The 18,172-nt window shown below is 39.8% G+C and overlaps 2 protein-coding genes across 7 annotated transcripts in view; both read left to right on the forward strand.

Moving 5' to 3' along the window:
• LOC145491894 (protein turtle homolog B-like) overlaps positions 1-4,699 on the forward strand; it is a 30,611-nt gene extending 25,912 nt beyond the window's left edge. For all 5 annotated transcript variants that reach the window (XM_081471181.1, XM_081471183.1, XM_081471184.1 and 2 more), the window contains one exon: positions 939-4,699. In XM_081471181.1, coding sequence (XP_081327307.1) covers positions 939-2,994 — 2,056 coding nt within the window. In that variant the 3' untranslated portion in view covers positions 2,995-4,699. The remainder of the gene's footprint in view (positions 1-938) is intronic.
• A 1,530-nt stretch (positions 4,700-6,229) lies between these two features.
• The window catches only part of LOC145492875 (uncharacterized), a 65,510-nt gene continuing 53,567 nt past the window's right edge, over positions 6,230-18,172 (forward strand). For both annotated transcript variants that reach the window (XM_081472252.1, XM_081472253.1), the window contains exons 1-13: positions 6,230-6,631; positions 6,774-6,894; positions 8,609-8,696; positions 9,436-10,075; positions 10,543-10,612; positions 10,828-10,952; positions 11,213-11,341; positions 11,557-11,931; positions 12,348-12,519; positions 13,382-13,660; positions 15,133-15,261; positions 17,320-17,504; positions 17,636-17,749. In XM_081472252.1, the coding sequence (XP_081328378.1) occupies positions 6,547-6,631; positions 6,774-6,894; positions 8,609-8,696; positions 9,436-10,075; positions 10,543-10,612; positions 10,828-10,952; positions 11,213-11,341; positions 11,557-11,931; positions 12,348-12,519; positions 13,382-13,660; positions 15,133-15,261; positions 17,320-17,504; positions 17,636-17,749 (2,512 nt within the window). In that variant the 5' untranslated portion in view covers positions 6,230-6,546. The remainder of the gene's footprint in view (positions 6,632-6,773; positions 6,895-8,608; positions 8,697-9,435; positions 10,076-10,542; positions 10,613-10,827; positions 10,953-11,212; positions 11,342-11,556; positions 11,932-12,347; positions 12,520-13,381; positions 13,661-15,132; positions 15,262-17,319; positions 17,505-17,635; positions 17,750-18,172) is intronic.

Below are 18,172 nucleotides of genomic sequence, written 5' to 3' on the forward strand. Positions count from 1 at the left end.
TTTTTTGATGATTATCCGTGTTTGCATAATAAGGATTTCAAATACGAGGAATGCGTTTGATATTTTAAAAGCTGTTTTGACTTTCATTTGTTTGCAAAAGTGTCAAACTTCTCCAAATATTAAGACTTGTGAATTAACCATTAGTGCAGAGTGCTAGCCGGCCACGGTTTGGAAATCCCAATCGGAAAATAATGGCAGTGTTCGAATGGAAGTGTATTATTACAGAATTTCCTAACAAGCCACTTCTCGGAAACCATAGATAACTGAAAAATAGATTTGGTACAGCTACGTTTGTGTCATCAAAATTCCCTAACAATCACTTTTATAAAGTCTTTTGTGACTATCTCGCGTTTACGAGATGAACGTTGTCAGAAAACTATAGTCTGGAAAAAAAATCAATTACTTTGGATGTTCTAATCAACATTGTCAATTGTGACATGTTTTCGGACAACCGGAAAAATGACTTCCAAATCCGTGGCAAGGTCTATATGTTAACCATGTACTGTGTTTCTATTGAGTTGTATAAATCTATTAGCGTTCTATCACGATTGCTGTTTTCTAAATGGCTTCACTGCTCACTATCTTTTCTTTTGTAAATAGTGAGTAGCCTAGCAGTGTACGCTTGTTAACAATTTAGCGGCCATTTCTTTGCGTTTTCGAAGTGTTTATGAAGAGGATTTAGATATCACTTTGAACGACTAGTAGATTCATACCAAAAAAAAAATAGATTATTCGCTCTCGATTTCTGTGCGTGATTGTTGACTCAGGCTGCGCCCTTAAATCTATCACGCGATAGAAATCTCGAGCTCCTAATCTCATTGTTAAGTAGAAACACGATTTTCAACCAATCAGCGCGCGTATTTTCGTAGGGCTGTTTCTAATATTGTATATCACTCTATTTGCGAGAAGCAGCTTTTGATTCACTTTTCTTTTCGCAGCTCGACGGAGGCTTACGAACCCGAAGAATCAGACGAAGATTTCCTCGACGCTGAGATCAAGCTTCGTCCCGAGGCTGTGCGATTCATTCCCGATGACAGCGACGGAAGCGAAGACGAGAAATTCGCGAAGCTGAAACGAGAAGAAGACTTGATATTGACCGGTCATGACGGACGCTATAGCGGCGACATGTTGCGTTATGCTAAATTGGTGACGAGCGCATCGCCTCCGCGATCTCCAGAAAATTCGTCTGAGGATGAAAAAGTTCATTACTTTGGAGATCTGGAATCTCGGGACGGCCAGTCTGCCTGGTATGACTGCACATTGGCCAAACCCGCATCACGCGAGGTACGGGATTCGTTCGATCAGTTTTGCAAGAGCGATGTTGGGTCGCGGGATTCTATTCTTAGTCACAAATCTCCTCCGGGATTTGGACGCAAGGCTTCGTTTGAGCATTTAGGATCTCAGGCTTATGCGGCGCAGAAATTTGGCTCCAACCACAGTCTTCCAGATAAGCGAGATTCCAGCCTGTTCCGCAACCCGCGATTTCAACCCATACAAGAGGAATTGCCAAGGGATCGAGATGTCCCTCGAGGTAACGCGACACTTGGGCGACGACAACCTCATCATTGGTCGACGCCGGCGGTTTTCTCAAGACGCCAGGATTCAAACAACAACAGCGACGGAAAAGGTTCCGATTCCGATTCGGGGGACTCGTCAAGCCGAGGACGAAAAGGCCGACGACACAGACCTCATTCATTGTACGAAGGCAAACTTCGGCCCATTTCGGAGCAGGACCCCGACTCAAAACTTCGCTGTACATGCGACGACGAAGAGGAGTCGGACGAAGGCTTGAAATATCCGGCTCATAAGGGACGGGAGGGCAGTGGTACATTGTCACTAGGAAGGAAAGTTCCCGACACAGAATCGTCTTACCTTCATCTAGAAAGAGCGGATTCTCAAAGGCTCTCTTTTACTGAACAGTTAAAAGGTTGGAGCGAAGCTTCCTTGAAAGGTGAACCTTACGATAAACACTCCAAGAACAAAAATCCTGTCTCTCCACTCGATACAGACTCAGAGAACAGCGTTTCACCGGCGTTATCAATAGTCTCGCTTTCAGAAACAGAAAGTGACCGGGAGATTGCCCGAAACCTTTACGACAGCCAACCTAGTACCATGACAAATGGCTCCCTCACCCGTCAAACGGACGCCATTGCACTTCCTCGTGCAGTTACGAAATTAAGATCAGTGGATTCCGAATCGTCGTCTGATGAACAGGGAAGATCAGGAGTTCGTGATAGGTCAAGGAAACCTTCTCCACCTGTTTATAAGGACAAAAAGCCTCCTTCTGTCACGGATTTGAACTTAAATCCCATGGAACGAGCAGACTCGATGGATCAGCTAAAAATATGTGATCCTTTCTTCCAACAAAGGCACCGTGTGTCTAGGTCCTCGTCCAATGCGTCAAGCGGAATCTGTTCAGTGCTCGTGTCATCAAGTGAGACAAACAGCATTGAATCGCCTCGGGAAAGTTCATCGAAACGATCCTCGCGTTCGAGTGACCGAACATCCAGCGACCGCGCGTCGAGTGGTTACGGATCCTCTCGCGATAGCTACGACAAGCCCGATCGAATAAAACCAGCGGATTACTCGAAAGCTCATGCGCAAATGCGGTTAAAAGGGACAAGATTATCGCCATTAGACGATCCCTATGAGTTAGATCCCTCGTCAAGTGAAATGGACGACTTAGAGACGGAAGGGACTTCATACAATCCTCAAGTTTTTGAGGACCTTATGACCCTCCAGCAAGAGATGGGTGTAAATTTAGAAGGAAGTGACTCCAGCAGAGAAAGCCTGAAGGAAATGGAGAAACTCTCAAATTCCGATTTGCTTAGATATTCTCCAAACGTTTCTCCGACGAAGTACAAAGTTGATCAGTTGAGTGACGCTGAGAAGGACCAGCGTTGTTCTAAGTTGATGGCGGAATACAAAACGAACAAGAAGTTACAAGATGTCAAGGCCAGTGGCAGTCAAGTGTATCGATCGTGGGATCTTTAACGCGGCTTACTGATGCAATTATTTGCAGTTGTTTTATGTCATGGTTAGCCCTGTGCAGAAAGAGAAATGTGCTTGTGGCGTGACGCCGACCAAGGCAGACTGTAGTACAGTTTTCCTTTCGAGATTTGTTCCGTTAAAATGTTCAGAAACGGTTTTCAAGTCTTCCCTACACTGCGTGACAGAATAGAATACCCTCTAAACTCATTCACGCCTCGTAACGAAAGAAGAAATACGAACTCAAAGTTAGGGTAAAGCGCGGTAAAGCTGTTTATTCTATAGTATAGACGCGCTCAGTTGTTTACAAAAATGTTTCGTTGAAACAAATCGTCCCGTTGCCCTACATCTTTTTTCTTATTCCGTTGCTTGGCCAATCAAAAACCAAGTCAGTCTGGGAAGAAGTCAACTGTCAATAATCTGCACGTACGGACGTTTGGCTGACAGCCTCTGAAATCAACGCATGTCGACCGAAAGCGTTTTTACCTCAATTGCTACTAATTTCGCAATCTGATTGGCTAATTTGTCGTTGTCGATAAGAGTCCAGACAACGCTGCTCACGTCAATGTGTCATGCAATGCCTTTTTCAGCTCGCGCTCTGAAAATACATTTTCTTTGACGTTGAGATTGTGGTAAAAAACAAATCGAAATGTGGTTTAGCGTGGTCTGTACTCTTATCGAGAACGATACGCGTCATCATAATGGTCAAAATATTGTGGACTTACTCGGCTGCGCCTCGTGAGTCCACAACAAATTTGACCACTGTGATGACGCGTATCGTTGTCGATAAGAGCACAGACCACGCTAAACCACTTCGATTTGTTGATTGCGAGGTGCAACGATGTGATTGATACACAGTGTGTAAAAGAGTTTTTATATTTGTTCAAGTTGCAACTGGTTCTTTTTCCAGCTTATTAATTATCTGAGTATAATTATGCGGAATTTATGAAACATTTTCTCTCTTGATTTCTCGCTCTTTCTCTTTTTCTATTGTTTCGTTTAAGTCAATTTTGCAGTCGTTTTCAGTTATCGAAAATTTTACTTGGTTATTTAACTATGCCTCCCGTATTTACCCCACCCCACCGACGCTGTTGTACAATAAGAAAACATTAATTTCGTAACTGAGTATCGCCTTTTTAAATATTTGTAAAAATGCCTGAGTTAGTTTCTATCGGAATATGAATTTTTATTAAGAGGGTTGAGGTTTTGATGCTGCTATCGTAACTTTTAGAAAACAGCAGAAGTTGGCTAAACTTGCCGATAGTAACAACAAATTATTTAGGTTTCGCCGTGAGATATCAATGAATAATCATTGTTGATTATTAAAATAAAATAAAACACCAACTATTTAGCTATTATATGCTGAACTCTAAAGAAAAACTACAACAAAATTATTATCGCTTTAATGTTTGTAAACTTGATATGTAAATAACAAGTGAGACATATTTGCTAGTTTTATATCCGCAGAGAAGATTTTAATACCGTATGTATATTTGCCCTAATTTTTAAGGGAAGCTTTTTTCGTAGAGACCTCTGATTAGTGGGTACAAGTTTGGTTGGCTTCCGAAATAAAATTATGATGTAAAGTTAGGAAGCTCGTATATAAAGGATAAATTAGATAAAAACAATCGAGTTAATAGCAACACTCTTACATAAATCGACGTAAAGTCAGCTATAAATATAAACGAAATAAAAAGCTATTTTAAATTTATTCGTGTTTGTTTATATGCGAGTATATCTGTTGAGGTTTGAATTTGGAAATTTTTTTCGGCAAATCAGGTTCAAAATCAAAACCATCAGTCATAGTTTGCTTGTGTGACTTTCCTGCCTTTTTTTCGGGGAGAGGGGGCGGGGGGCGGGGGGCAGTGGAATGGGGCTTGGGCCTCACAGGCTACGTTTCCTTTGCTTCCCACTGGTTACATGTTTACTAACCTCTTTATCTGTTCGAATTTAACCCCCGTGGCGACTTTGTGAGGTTGACTTTTCGAGCGTTGTGCCCTTGTCGTAGCAGAGTATCCATTATTGCAGTGTTAGCAACGTGAGCAGGCAAGATGAACCAAATCCTGCGCTGTGATTCGTTACCCAAGCGGCGGGCAAGATGGCGCTATCTTGTCCGATCGGGACCACCCGCTGTGTCTCGCATGAAAAATTTCCCCGAAAGCCATATAATATATCTCGTTCTTTTTGCGCGTTTATGGACCTCGACTCCATCTCGGCCCATAAACTCGCAAATAGAGAACTTGGCCATTATCCATCCACCTTGACCTTACAAGCCTGGTTAATAACCCGCATATACAATACAGTTAAAATATAACCAAGTAGGGGGTAATAGGTAGTCTCCTACATAGCAGGGGCGCGGGCAGCGCGAAAAACCCCTCAAAAGCCCACGCGCCATTCCTCACACTGTTCCCCCAACAGGGGGTCGGGAGAGGTCAACTACGTAAGAAGACTGGCAAGTCATCAACGGCTCAATCACGTATTTGCCCCTCATTAATTAGGATGCTGCCGGGCAATATCAGCTAAGAAAATAGCTTATGGCGTATCTAGCGAGAAAAGAACATTTAACTAACCGATACCCCCATATTTTCCTGACCACAGCCTTTATACCTGAAGACATGAGCCATTTTAGAACAAAATGTTAGTTGAAGATCGTTGTTTCTTGTTTTCCATTATAGAATGAAATGTCTTGCCACACATATCAACAATGACGATCAAAAATGTTTTTTAGGTCCAGTGAATAAGGTACTAGTCGGCAAAGAGAATTCATTTCGAAAACATGCGAAGGAGTTTGTCTTCAATACCGTCTGATGTTTCGCTCTTTGCTTAACTGCGGTGCGTTGTTTTCATTACGCATTTAACAAGAAAGGAATTTTTGTCCCAGTGTGACATTATGCAAACAGTGACTGGAAAAAGAACAGAAGTAATCGAGTGGAACATTTGTTTTGTCTTCGTGGTTTGCACTGTCGTTAGAGACAGAGGAATGAACGAACGGCTATAAACTTTTAGCTTTCCTCAAACGGAACGTAAGACATCCATGGTATTTCAGTCTTTTAAACCTCTTAACATGTAATGGGCACTCGTAAAAAATTTAGTGCCCTGTTTGTTTTAAGAAAACGAAACGAAACTTTTACTTTGTTTTTGCGGAAGTTTGGAATGTAGTTTACGACCCAAACAAACCCCGTTGTTATAGAAACCTGACGCAATCGTTTCAATCGCATGCAAATCGAACATAGCTCGGCCATAATTTTGCATAATTAACTTTATGAACTTCGAATTCACTTTTTATTACTTTCCATACGTCTTTTCAACTTTGGAGGATTTTTGCGGACTGAAAAGTGAACGGATGTTTCTGAGAAGGCAAAATGAAGTCGTGTGGATGATAAAAAGCCCTGCACGTTCTTGAACAGAGCTTTGTGATTGTGGTATTGAGCTTTGCGGAAAAATTTTGACATCAGCCAACACGACCTTCACCTGAAAGAAATCGTGCATTGCATAAGATCGCATGAAGCCTTCAACACGTCGTTCTAGAGGAAAGGAATTGTAAATATTAGAATCTTTATGGCTTTCATGTCATTTCATATGCGGTCATATCTTATCATTTTGGCGGCCTTTCTCTGCTGGACAGAAGTTACTATTGCCAGTGGTAAGTAATGCCAAATGACGAACGCAAAGCGCTGTGTATTTACACAGTAAACCTGTTTTTATATTTGATACTGCAGCTGCATTTTATTGAATCGAAGATAAAGATTCTTTCAGGCGAAATAATAGTCATTTTGCCTTTTCAGATCCTTGTGATTGCTCGGTTTGCGGGTCTACTTGTGGCGGGAGTTTGAGCTGCGATCCCGGCAAATTTCTTGTAGTGAATGGAAGCGAATTCGGCTGCTTCCAATGTCCAAGTGGCTCTTTGTAAGTTCTTTGTTGCCTTGTCTTTGAGAGTATACATTTTAGCTAATTTATGTGTTTGTGAGGGTAAAAACTTCGCTTAATGTAGTGATGTCCATTTTGTAAATGCAATTAATGAAGTACTCGTAAGATACAGTAATATGATACAAACAATGGACTGGGCCTTATCTCATACGGTTGCCGCAGTGATATCTCAGCAGCTAATATACCATTTTACCAGAGAAGTTATTATCTTATAGCTAAAATACTTAGTCCCCGGTGGGTTCAACCGTGCCGGATTGGTCGAGGGATAGAGACCTGACAAAGGACAGCCCCTGGTCCTCCAGTTTGGGGGTTGGGCGTTAGGCTAATCACCTAACCTTGTAAAAAAATGAATGATTACAGAAACTGTAAGAGGCCCTATGCGCCAACTTGGCGCCAGGGGACAGGTGAAGTGAAGGTGAAGCTAAAATGTCAACGTATTTTTGAACCAAACTTCGTTTCCCGTCGATCCCTTAAAGTGTTTCAGGTAGCTGCCTTCCATCAGACTTTCTATCTGGTTGCCCACACTATGCCAGAATCGCTTTGTATAGGCAAATGGAGATTTAAGGTCTTAGTTCTACATTTTATTGAACATCCAGATTATAAACCCAAGGTCAGCAACACTGACATTTAGTACCAGTGAAGGCAAGCAGACCGTCAGGTTTTAGTATAAATCTACAAGCATTCTATCATGAATGAGGTTCTCTGATTGGTTATGCTACTTACTATCTATTCTGTGATAGTTAGTGAGTAGCGAAGCAGGGTACCCTTGTTCACAAAATGACGGTCGCTTCTTGGCATTTTCAAAGTGTCTGTGAAGAGGATTCAAATAAAGTTTTGAACGAGTAGATAGTAGTAGAACTAGTAGATATATACTAAAACAATTAGATTATTTGTTCTCAATTTCTATGCATGATAGAAATCTCGAGCTCATAATGTAATCATTAATTAGTATAAATCTACTAGCATTCTATCGCAAATGCTATTCTCTTATTGGCTACGCGTATCTTGTTTACTGTAGGTGGTGTGAGCCAACACTATTGACTGATATATTGAGCAACACTCATCCAATACATGGCCAAGAAATCAGCCGACAGTTGATTGAGTGTTGGTTGAGTATCGGTCGAAAATCGGTCGAAAGTCAATCAAGTGTTGCTTGAGCATCTGTTGATATGTTGGCCGTTACTCCACTGACACTTGACTGACACACATATGGGCTGACGTATTGACCGATACTTGACTGAGACTCAACCAACAGTCGACTGACACTCAAAACTTCGACCAACTGTCGGCGATATATTGGCCATGTATTAATCGACAATCGGCAGATGCAACACCAGCACCTGGCCGACATATCGACCGAGTGTTGGCCGATAGTGTTGACTGACACTACCTACAGTAAACATGATCCAGCCAGCTACTCTATCTATTCAGTTGTAGATAGTGAGTCGTTGAGCAGAGTGCGGTTGTAAAAAAAAAAGTGGCTGTGGCTTCTTTACATTTTCGAAGTGGCTGTGAAAAGCGTTTAGATAAAGTTTTGAATGACTTGTTGATTAATACCAAAACAGTTAGGTTTCGCTCCCAATTTCAATGTGTCATCTGATTTAAATAGAATTCTCTAGTTGAACTGCCAGGGCCATACTGTGTGTAAAGTAATAAAAGTTTCATAATAATGAGTTAATATCTAACTTTACAGCTGTCCAGGTGGCCGAAACAATTCTCAGCCTTGCCCAGAGGGTTTCTATAATGATAACCCAGGACGGTCAGATATAGGAGCATGCCAGGTAATTTTATCCAACTTATAGGTTAGAATATAATTTAAAGTTTGTTGTTAATTCACGAACCAGGGATAATGCTTGACATCATTTTCTGCATCATAAAGTCTGGGAGTTTTTTGCTACCTTTCTATATTGTAGAGATTGCAGCTATTGGGGGTATTGTCCATGTATCTTTGTTATATGTAATATTTAGGAATTGTTTCGAACACAAGTGCCCGTGATTAATCACAAACATTTTTGTGAACTGTGAGTGGCTTAGACTAATCAGTAGAACACTGGTTTGGGTGTTTGATGATTACATATCTGATCTTAATTAGCATAGATTTCTACAACTTTTGTAGAAATCTATGCTAATTAAGATCAGATATCCATACACCATAACAGTTAATTGTTTTTGCCTGTTTAAGGTTGATGAATTATTAATGAGTTCACAAAATAAGATTCAAGCTATTGATCAGTCAATCAATAAATCTTTGTTTTAACACAATATCTTATCATACAAATGGTCTTAGGCATTGTGGAAAAATTACATACATAGATTACATTAACTATGAACAGGAATACACTGATTAAAAAGATAACTTACAGGTACAATAAAACCTCAGATTCTTAGTACTCTTTGCATATAGTTAGGTAGCAAGAATGTCACTAGTGTGAGACAAAGTCAAAATCTGAGTCTCTAGTGGAATTTTCATGTTGTTTTATGGTGATATCAGAGTTATTGACTTCCTGTTGTTTTCATTAGGAATGTCCTGCTGGATTTTTTTGTCCAGATAGAGGTCAACCACCCAAACCTTGTGAATCTGGTTTCTATAGCAACAGTACAGGACAAACACAATGTACCATTTGTCCAGAAGGTTTCCAATGTGAAAACCTTGCATCAAAACCCACAGCATGTCCACAGGGTTTTTACAGTGCTGAGGGCAATGCAACATGTACAATATGCCCAGAGGGGTATGAATGTCCAAATGGTACACCGCCCAGGGTGTGTCCCACTGGACAGTTTGCACCCATCCGCTCCGCAGCATGCCAGGCTTGTCCTGCAGGTCATCGATGCCCTCGTCAAGGAATGTCTGCTCCTGAGGGCTGTTCGGAAGGACAGTACACAAACCAGACCTCGCAAGTGGGATGTAACACTTGTGAAGCTGGGCAGGAATGCCCAAATGGTGATCGATCTGTGCCATGCCCAGCTGGTTATTTTAGTAAATATGGAGAGTCCAACTGTACATCCTGTGAATCAGGAGAGTACAGCAGCAATGGTTCATCTGTGTGTTTGCCGTGTCCTGCTGGAAAACAATGTGTGGACCCTGGTCTTGAGCCAGTGGATTGTACTAATGGAACTTTTTCTGGCCCAGGAGAAAGTGTTTGTAAGCTGTGTCCACAAGGTGAGTAGCTAGTCATGCTTTAGATACAAACGTAGCTTCGTTCTATACATGCAGAAATCCAAGAGAACATTTGAAGCAAAACCCGGTGGGGATGTTTATATATGAAGAGTTACCATCCTATTATCTTGATATAGCATACTAAATGGTAAAAGCACTGATTTTTACCTTTCGCTTAATTATTTGTCATGAATGCCTACCCATTGAGTTTTCATGCACGGACTTAAAGTAAAAAAAGCTATGTACATCATAATAAACAGTACCACATAAAAGCGCTGCTTGGTAGCTTTCATGTCAATGGTCACATGCTGGGGTGTCATCTACAAAGGTAAAAATTAAAGTCACATAAACTGATTTAAGGTTTGATCTTGGACGGTAATGAAAGGGTTACATTGATGATTATAGAACTTGTTACTAGTTAATAAAGCAGATGAATAAGGCTTGCATCACCACATGTTTTGTTGTATTAGGTTACCAGACCACACCAAGTCGAACCTCTTGTGTACCATGTGCAAAAGGCTTCTACTGCCCTGATCCAAGGTTAGTAGTGATATATTTTTCAGTTTATCACCAAATTTCCTTCTCATCTTTTTCAAAATGTTCAAATTGTTCAGTCGGTCAGTCGGTGGGGGGTTGGTCAGTTAATTGGTCAGGGAACCATCTTGTAGTATGAGAAAGACAGTCAGACATTTATTCCTTCACAGAGTCATCAATCTGTCAATCACTGCTAATGCCATGTGTTTGAAAATTTCTAGTAATCCACCAGTGCCATGTCCTGCTGGCATGTACTCTTTGGGAGGTAGATTTGAAAACTGTACAGCATGTCCAGCTGGAAGTGCATGCCCTGATCCTGCTGGTGCACCTGTGGCTTGTACTGGAGGTAAACATCCCTTTTTATTGGTTATTAAAGTTGCAAACTTAATGGCAGCTAGAGAAGTCAATGTATAGTTTCTCTTCACATATTTAAATATATAAATTGTCCAAAACAATGTCAAGTAGACATCTATATGTATTTCAAAATTATTAATAATTATATTAAAAACTCTTTTTTATTGGTTATTTTGAAATAAATAAGGTATTAATAGTTAAAAAGTATAGTTTTAGAAAAGTTGAAAATATTGCAAAATAATATAATTTCAGCAACGTATGCTGAGGCACTGTCCACAACATGCAAGACTTGCCCTGCTGGTTACAGCTGCCCAGAGAACAAGAGAACTGAAATATGTCCATTTGACGACTCTCTGGGATACTTTTATAGTACTGACTCAAGTAAGTTGCCATACTTTTTGTGAACAATCATTTGTTTTCAGCTTATTTTAGTTAAGATTTTCCTTGAAGCAGTTTTAAATTACCTGTCATGTGCAAAGGATTTATGACTGTGTACAATGATAAGGTTTGGTTTTGTGATTGTTGAGCTCTTGAATTGAAAAAAAATATTACAAGGACACTTCAGCTGAGTTAGTTTTACACTGTTATCTTTTTAGTGGTATCATGTGCGCAGTGCCCCAATGCAAGCTCAGGACAGATTTGTGAATCTCGATACAAGTTACCCATCAACTGTAATGCTGGAGAACTCCCCAGTCAGAATGGGACCGTCTGTATTAGATGTCGGCCAGGTTACTACTGCCGTACACCCCAAGAGGGAGAGGTAGCCTGTGATGTGGGACAGTGGTCACTGGGTGGAGCAACAGAATGTAATGACTGTCCAAAAGGCTATGCTTGTGCAAATAGTGGATCGTTACCTCAGCCTTGTGATCTTGGACATTACACAAATGAAATGAACTTACTCACTTGTAATCAGTGCCAGGCTGGGTTTAAATGTTCAACGACCTCTGGCGATCCTGTGGCTTGCACAGCAGGTATGGATATTGTCACAAATGCTGCAGACAGTGTTTTGCCTGTTATGTTTTAATTAACCTGTTGAATAGCATTGGGTTTTTTTAAAGAGATGTTTACCAAGACTCTACTGCTTCTTTAGACAACCAACATTGATATCAGAATTCATGGTACAGTAAAACTAATGTTACATTGACAGAAATGAAAGAAATTGTGATAAATCATAATTACTTGATTATTGGGGGTTTCATTGAATGATATCTAATAATACATTTAAGTAACTTTATTCAAGTGTCAAATGTTCTTAGCACTGTTCTGCTAATTGGAGACACTGTAAATAAATAAACAAATATTTCAAAAAAAAACATCACTTGGTTATTCAAGTTTTGCCACCAGTGTTTCGTTAATTTAAACAATCACCAATCCATTTAAACTTCAGGTACATATAGTGATATAGCAGCTACAAACTGCACAACTTGTCCCCCTGGTTTTGCATGTCCAAACACGTCAGACTCCACTGCCCAGTACACATGCCCTCTAGGGACGTACTCTGTTGGTGGTAAAACTCTGTGCACACCGTGTCCAGTTGGAAAGTTTTGTCCCCACAATGAGTAAGTTTTTACTTGCTGGCATTCTCCAGTGACTGTACATGTATGTTAATGGCATTGTTATGTGAGCATTCCTGTGTAGCAATTTTAACAATTAATGCTTTTATCTTCTAATACTTTGGGATACTGTATGTGGAATTATTACTTGTTTGTGTGGCCTGAATAAAATGTTTGATGAATTTCTTTGAAATAGTGACTACTCAGTCTTTTTTCATTTCCAAGAAGGGACTTACCTTACAATTATAATTTCACTAATGCTAACATAATCGTTGTTTAAAAGGCCTAATTACCATTGATGTAACCATTCTGTAGTAGTTTTCATCACTATCCTCATCATCCTCATCATCCTTCTAACACCTAAGGTGGGGTGTGTGAGGTTGAAGTAGTTTTCTTAGAAAAGGAAAAAGACACTATGTGAAGTTCTACTGACAGTTATCTTAATTTGAAGTGGTTATATTTCAGGTTTTGTGTTGTGGAGGTGGTTAATCAGGCTTTAGCTTGGACGCTTGGTGGCCCCATTTCAGACCAAGTGATGATACTCTTGAGAATTCATGCTCTCAGATTTTCAAATAGTTCCATATGTATGAAGGAATAAATTTTAAATGGATAAAAGAAAAATTCTCTAGAGAACATCCCATGGTCTGTAATGGAAAAACAAACTTCCCGAGCTAAAGCAGTTTATATTAAGGGCAAACGCTCAATAGAGAAAATCAACTCTGTGAAAGTCTCCACAATGTGGCAAATTCTATCAACAGGCAATTTCACCTGTAGCATCAAGGGTTATGGCCTTTAATGAAACAACTGGCTATGTACAGTGTGACTATCTTTTTAGCTGTTTATTTATATTTTAATTTCTAAATTGTAGCAAAGACATTGAACTTGATTGTGAACCTGGCTATTTCTCGACGGGAGGGAAGAAAGATTGTGATCCATGCCCTCCAGGATACAAATGCCCTAATGCAGATGGCATCACCAACCAAGCTTGCGGTGATGGTGAATATGCAATAGGAGGTGCAGCATCGTGCACAGAATGCCCTAAAGGCTATGCCTGTCCAAACACAACCACTGATTACATGATCAAGTGTGAGCCTGGCTTTTATGCAACTAGAAAGAAGACAGTATGCACAGCTTGTAAAGCAGGATTGTAAGTGTTAGCCTAAGGGTTTTCTGTTTTGTTAACTAATCATGCATCAGCTGCATTGATACATATATCTTATAAACCAAGCACAAGGGCCATAAAGTGAAGCCTTGGAGCCGACTGGCTCATAGTTGCCGGAGCTTATCCCGGTTTCTGTAGCATGAAGCGGCTAGTAGTATTTCTACTCCCCCTGGACAGGATGCTAGTCCATCACAGGTCACTGCCCTGCAATTTGTTAGGTTTCCCCAACAATTCACCAGTACCCATTTATACTCCTGGGTGGAGAGAGGCAATGTGAGAGTTAAGTGTCTTGCCCAAGAACACAACACAGTGTCCCCGACCAGGGCTCAAACCCGGGCTGCTCAATCCAGGGACGAGCGCAATTAACCATGAGGCCACCGAGCCTCACACACACAAGGGCCATACTGGGAGAATATTGGCCCGAAGTCTTGACAGTACGGACCAAGCATAGCGAGGTCAGTACAAAAAGGACTGGCTGCCGGTATTTTCCCAATATGGCCCCAAGCAAGCTTGGTTCATAAGAGATTTATAACACGACTGAAACTACCCAAAAATCTTCAAGAGTAATCTTGCAAGATCATTCGGCACAGTACCCTGTCCAGTACTTAGAGAATATTGAACTGGCAATGGAGCAGTCTGATTGCTTAATTTTTGTTGTTAGCCCTCTGAACTAACTTAAAGTCATGTAATAATTTAAGTTAGTGAATTACTTTTTAAGTTACTAAGTTATACAGTTTAAAGAAGAACTTGATTTATCCCTTATTGGATTAATGCCCACCTGAGGAAATCCAAAGTCATAAGTTGCCATATTTTGTTCAAAATACTGTCAAACCTCAAAAGAACAGGAACAAAAAATGGTTCAACAGTGGCTGTTGAGACTTAAATCCATAGCTATAGGTTATAATTATTTATATGGTGTCTATATCACTAACATGTATGTGAGGTAACACATGTGTAAGTAGAAAAAAATAATAATGTGATCTTTGATGATAAACGTTTACAGTTACTTGTGATAATACATTGTTCATGTGTAGCCTGATGCAGTCTGAAGAGTCCCTTTGCCGGGACAAAACAAAAGCGTTGCGTCAGGCTAGCCATGAACAATGTAACTGTCAACTTTTATTGTCAATTTTCACTTGTGAATCTGTGTGGTCGGGAATCCTTATGCGATATAAGGCAAGATTGCTGGCATCATTTCGTTAGAGAATGGGACTTTGAGCATGATGCTCAGCGAGTTTGCCAAGCAGAAAGGTCTCTGAAGAGTCCCTTGGCTAGCCACGAACAATGTATTATCACAATGTGATTCTTCTTTGAAATATGTCACTGACACTACAAGTTATGGCCCATTTTCTGGGATTGACATGTGGAAGATTTAGCTAATCTTTAATCAATATACACAGTACCTTAACAGAACAAAACAGAACAATATTTTGACAGTAAAAATTTTTTTTTGTTAGCTATTGTCCTTATACAGATGCCAGGCAAGAAATTCCTTGTGACCTTGGTTATTACTCAACTGGAAATGCGTCATCTTGTGAAATGTGCCCCCCTGGTTATGAGTGTCCATTTCAAGATCAGGCTGTCAGGTGTGAAAAAATTAAATTGTATTTCAGATGTTACACACTTTCAAAATGTATTGTTTTGCAGTGTTATTCATCTGCCTGTCTGTCCTTTATTAGTCAGTCAGTTGGTCACCCACAATATTATTACATGATTGTAAGGTTCTCCCACTCTCAGTTGACAAATTATACCCAGAGGAAAGTTAATGTGCTCCAAAAGTTGGAACCTCAGTGCTAGTAAAGAAAGAGTTTTTATGCTTCAACAAGCCTGCAAATAATTTTTGTCTATAGGCAGGCCATTTGTCAGGGCAAGGACCAGTTTTGACCTAACAAAAAGCCAGTCTGGTTGGACAAAAAAAAATTGTTTGTCGTTAGAAATTAAAAAGAGACATTTGAGACATTTTGGTATTTTAGTGTAGAGTCTTCGTCAAAATATTGGTTGTAATTTCGAAAAGCTTATAAGTCAACTGAGTGTAAAATCGCTACTAGCACCAGCAAGGGGACCTTTACATTACTTCTGGTATTATTGTACCTGTTGAAAATTGACAAATTTACAAACGTTTATACCCCTAGTCACACAAGTGTTTCCAATGTAACAAGTTTCCCAAGACGTCTAAGGAAAACGGGAAAAGCGATAAAACAATCTCCCACGTGGAGATTCAGAGACTTGAAAATTGGCTGAAATGAATTCTTCGACTTTTTCTGAAAGCAAGTTTCCTCTGGATATTTTTGGGGTCAATTGAATAAAAAATTTGCATAATTATTTAAAAAGTGGAATTGGAGGTGGTCGTGACTATAAAGCGTAACTAATCTGTACATTCACGCTTTTCACAAAAACAATTCTGTGGTACGGAAACTATATTTCAACCACACTGACAGACGTAAAAAAAACTATAAGAGTTAAGAATTAAACTGATTTTTGATCATACGGACTAGAAAAACATTTGGTTACGTTTTAGAGGTTTTAAAGTTTTTGAAAGCAGTTGCATTCAGATAAACAAAACATGAGTATTTGGGCCGTGTATTCAATTTCCATACTGTTATAATCAGGTCAATGTATTACGACTGAGAATTAATTCCACAACACTTGGTAGCAACAAACAACGAGTAATTACACTGTACATAAGACCTCAGTTTTTAGTAGTTTTTCAGATGAATGTAATTCAAACTAAATGGGGCTTCACGATCTTTCACAACGCCCCCGCAAAATGTGTGAATTAACATGCAGGGATAGTGGCGCTGATGTGATGTGTTTACAATTCGACATAATTATAGCATTTGAGACGACGCACTGTGCGTGATAGAATTCTTAGAATTGGAATAAAAACAAAACCGATAACAAAATTAAGCTTTTTTGCTTGGTATTGTGTGACAGTATAACAAAATAACTTGTCCCATATTCGGCCACAAATTTCCAGTTAAAATATTTTTCATTTTAGCAGAAATGCCCAGTCAGAGTGCCCAACCAGGTTAAGCTTTCACCTGTCAAAACCTCAAATTCACCGGACAATTGTCCGATGACCGACTGTTATTTGCAGGCTTGCTTCAATCTCCCCGAGCAGAATTGCAAGAATGAAATTAGCCAAAATGAAATATGTGCTGAGCTCCATTCATAAAGGCAATACAAACACGCCATGGAGTAAACTGGCTATGTGAAAATTATTACACATAGCCAGTTTATTAAACCCAGAAAAAACCAAGTGGAAATATCAATACAAGTAATCATTAAATATGTATTGCCTGCAAATTTAGGGCAATGAACCACTACAACACTAACATCGCCATGTACTAGAAAGAGGCAGGGGTTGGGGAGGAGGCGGGTCGATAAAAAGGTTTGCGTGTCAGTGAAATCACAAACAGACATCCATTATACAAAGATTCGTGAATACTACATTATTAGTGCACATCATTGCAGATTCAAAATTCAAAACATTTTCCTCGGTACCATTAGCTCCCAACCTCTCCTCACGCAATGGGTAAAATCATTATGTAAATACATGGCTCAATTGTTGCATAAAATTTTATTTGTGAACAAATAATGTGTTTACTATTCTCAACTGCGTTACTTAACATTTTTCCATGCAGGAATCTGTGTCCAAATGGAACATATTCATTAGGGGCTCAGATCAAGTGTACCCTCTGCCTCCCAGGCAGCAAGTGCCCATCCATCACAGAGGGACCCACTATTTGCCCACCAGGATACTTTAGTGAGAGAAATGCAGAAGACTGCAAGTTGTGTGAGGCTGGCAAGCAATGCGCTGATCCAGCATGTAAGATCAATCTTAATTCTGAGAAAGTGATAACTTCCCCTGCTTATGTTAAAAGAGTCTGTTCAGAAGTTCAAAAAACAATAATTATTGCAGTAATAATTATTGAACTACTGTATGCTTGTATCTTTCAGCTCCTGAGCCATGTCCTCCAGGGTATTATTCCAACATTGGCTGGATACAATGTTTACCTTGCAAAAGGGGATTTAGATGTAAAGAAGGGTCAACCACTGATAGCCCACCTGAAGGCAAGTTAACATACTTTATCAAGTACATGCTATTACACAGCTTGCTATAGTTACAAGTGAATTTTGGAGGATAGAAATATTCCTTTTGTCTGCTGTGACAAAGCCACTGAGGGCAATTTGAAAATACCCAAAAGAAAATACATGCACTGATTAACTTGATTCAATTGCAGAACTAGCATGAGCTGCTGACATAATTATGGTGTGAGCAGAGAGAATTTACATTTTGGTGATCAAATTAAACAAGTTGTTTACTTTTTTGTCGCTGAATTTTCTGATAGAAATAGAAAACATATTCTCCGTGTTTCTCTTGAGATATGGAAACACTCATAAAAGTTTGGGAGGACTCGAAAAAGCTCTCCCAAACTTCCATTTGTGTTTTTATACTCAACAGAAACACAATACATGTTTCTATTTCATAAGGAA

Source organism: Orbicella franksi, chromosome 7 (genome assembly GCF_964199315.1).
Source record: "Orbicella franksi chromosome 7, jaOrbFran1.1, whole genome shotgun sequence".
NCBI lineage: Eukaryota > Metazoa > Cnidaria > Anthozoa > Scleractinia > Merulinidae > Orbicella > Orbicella franksi.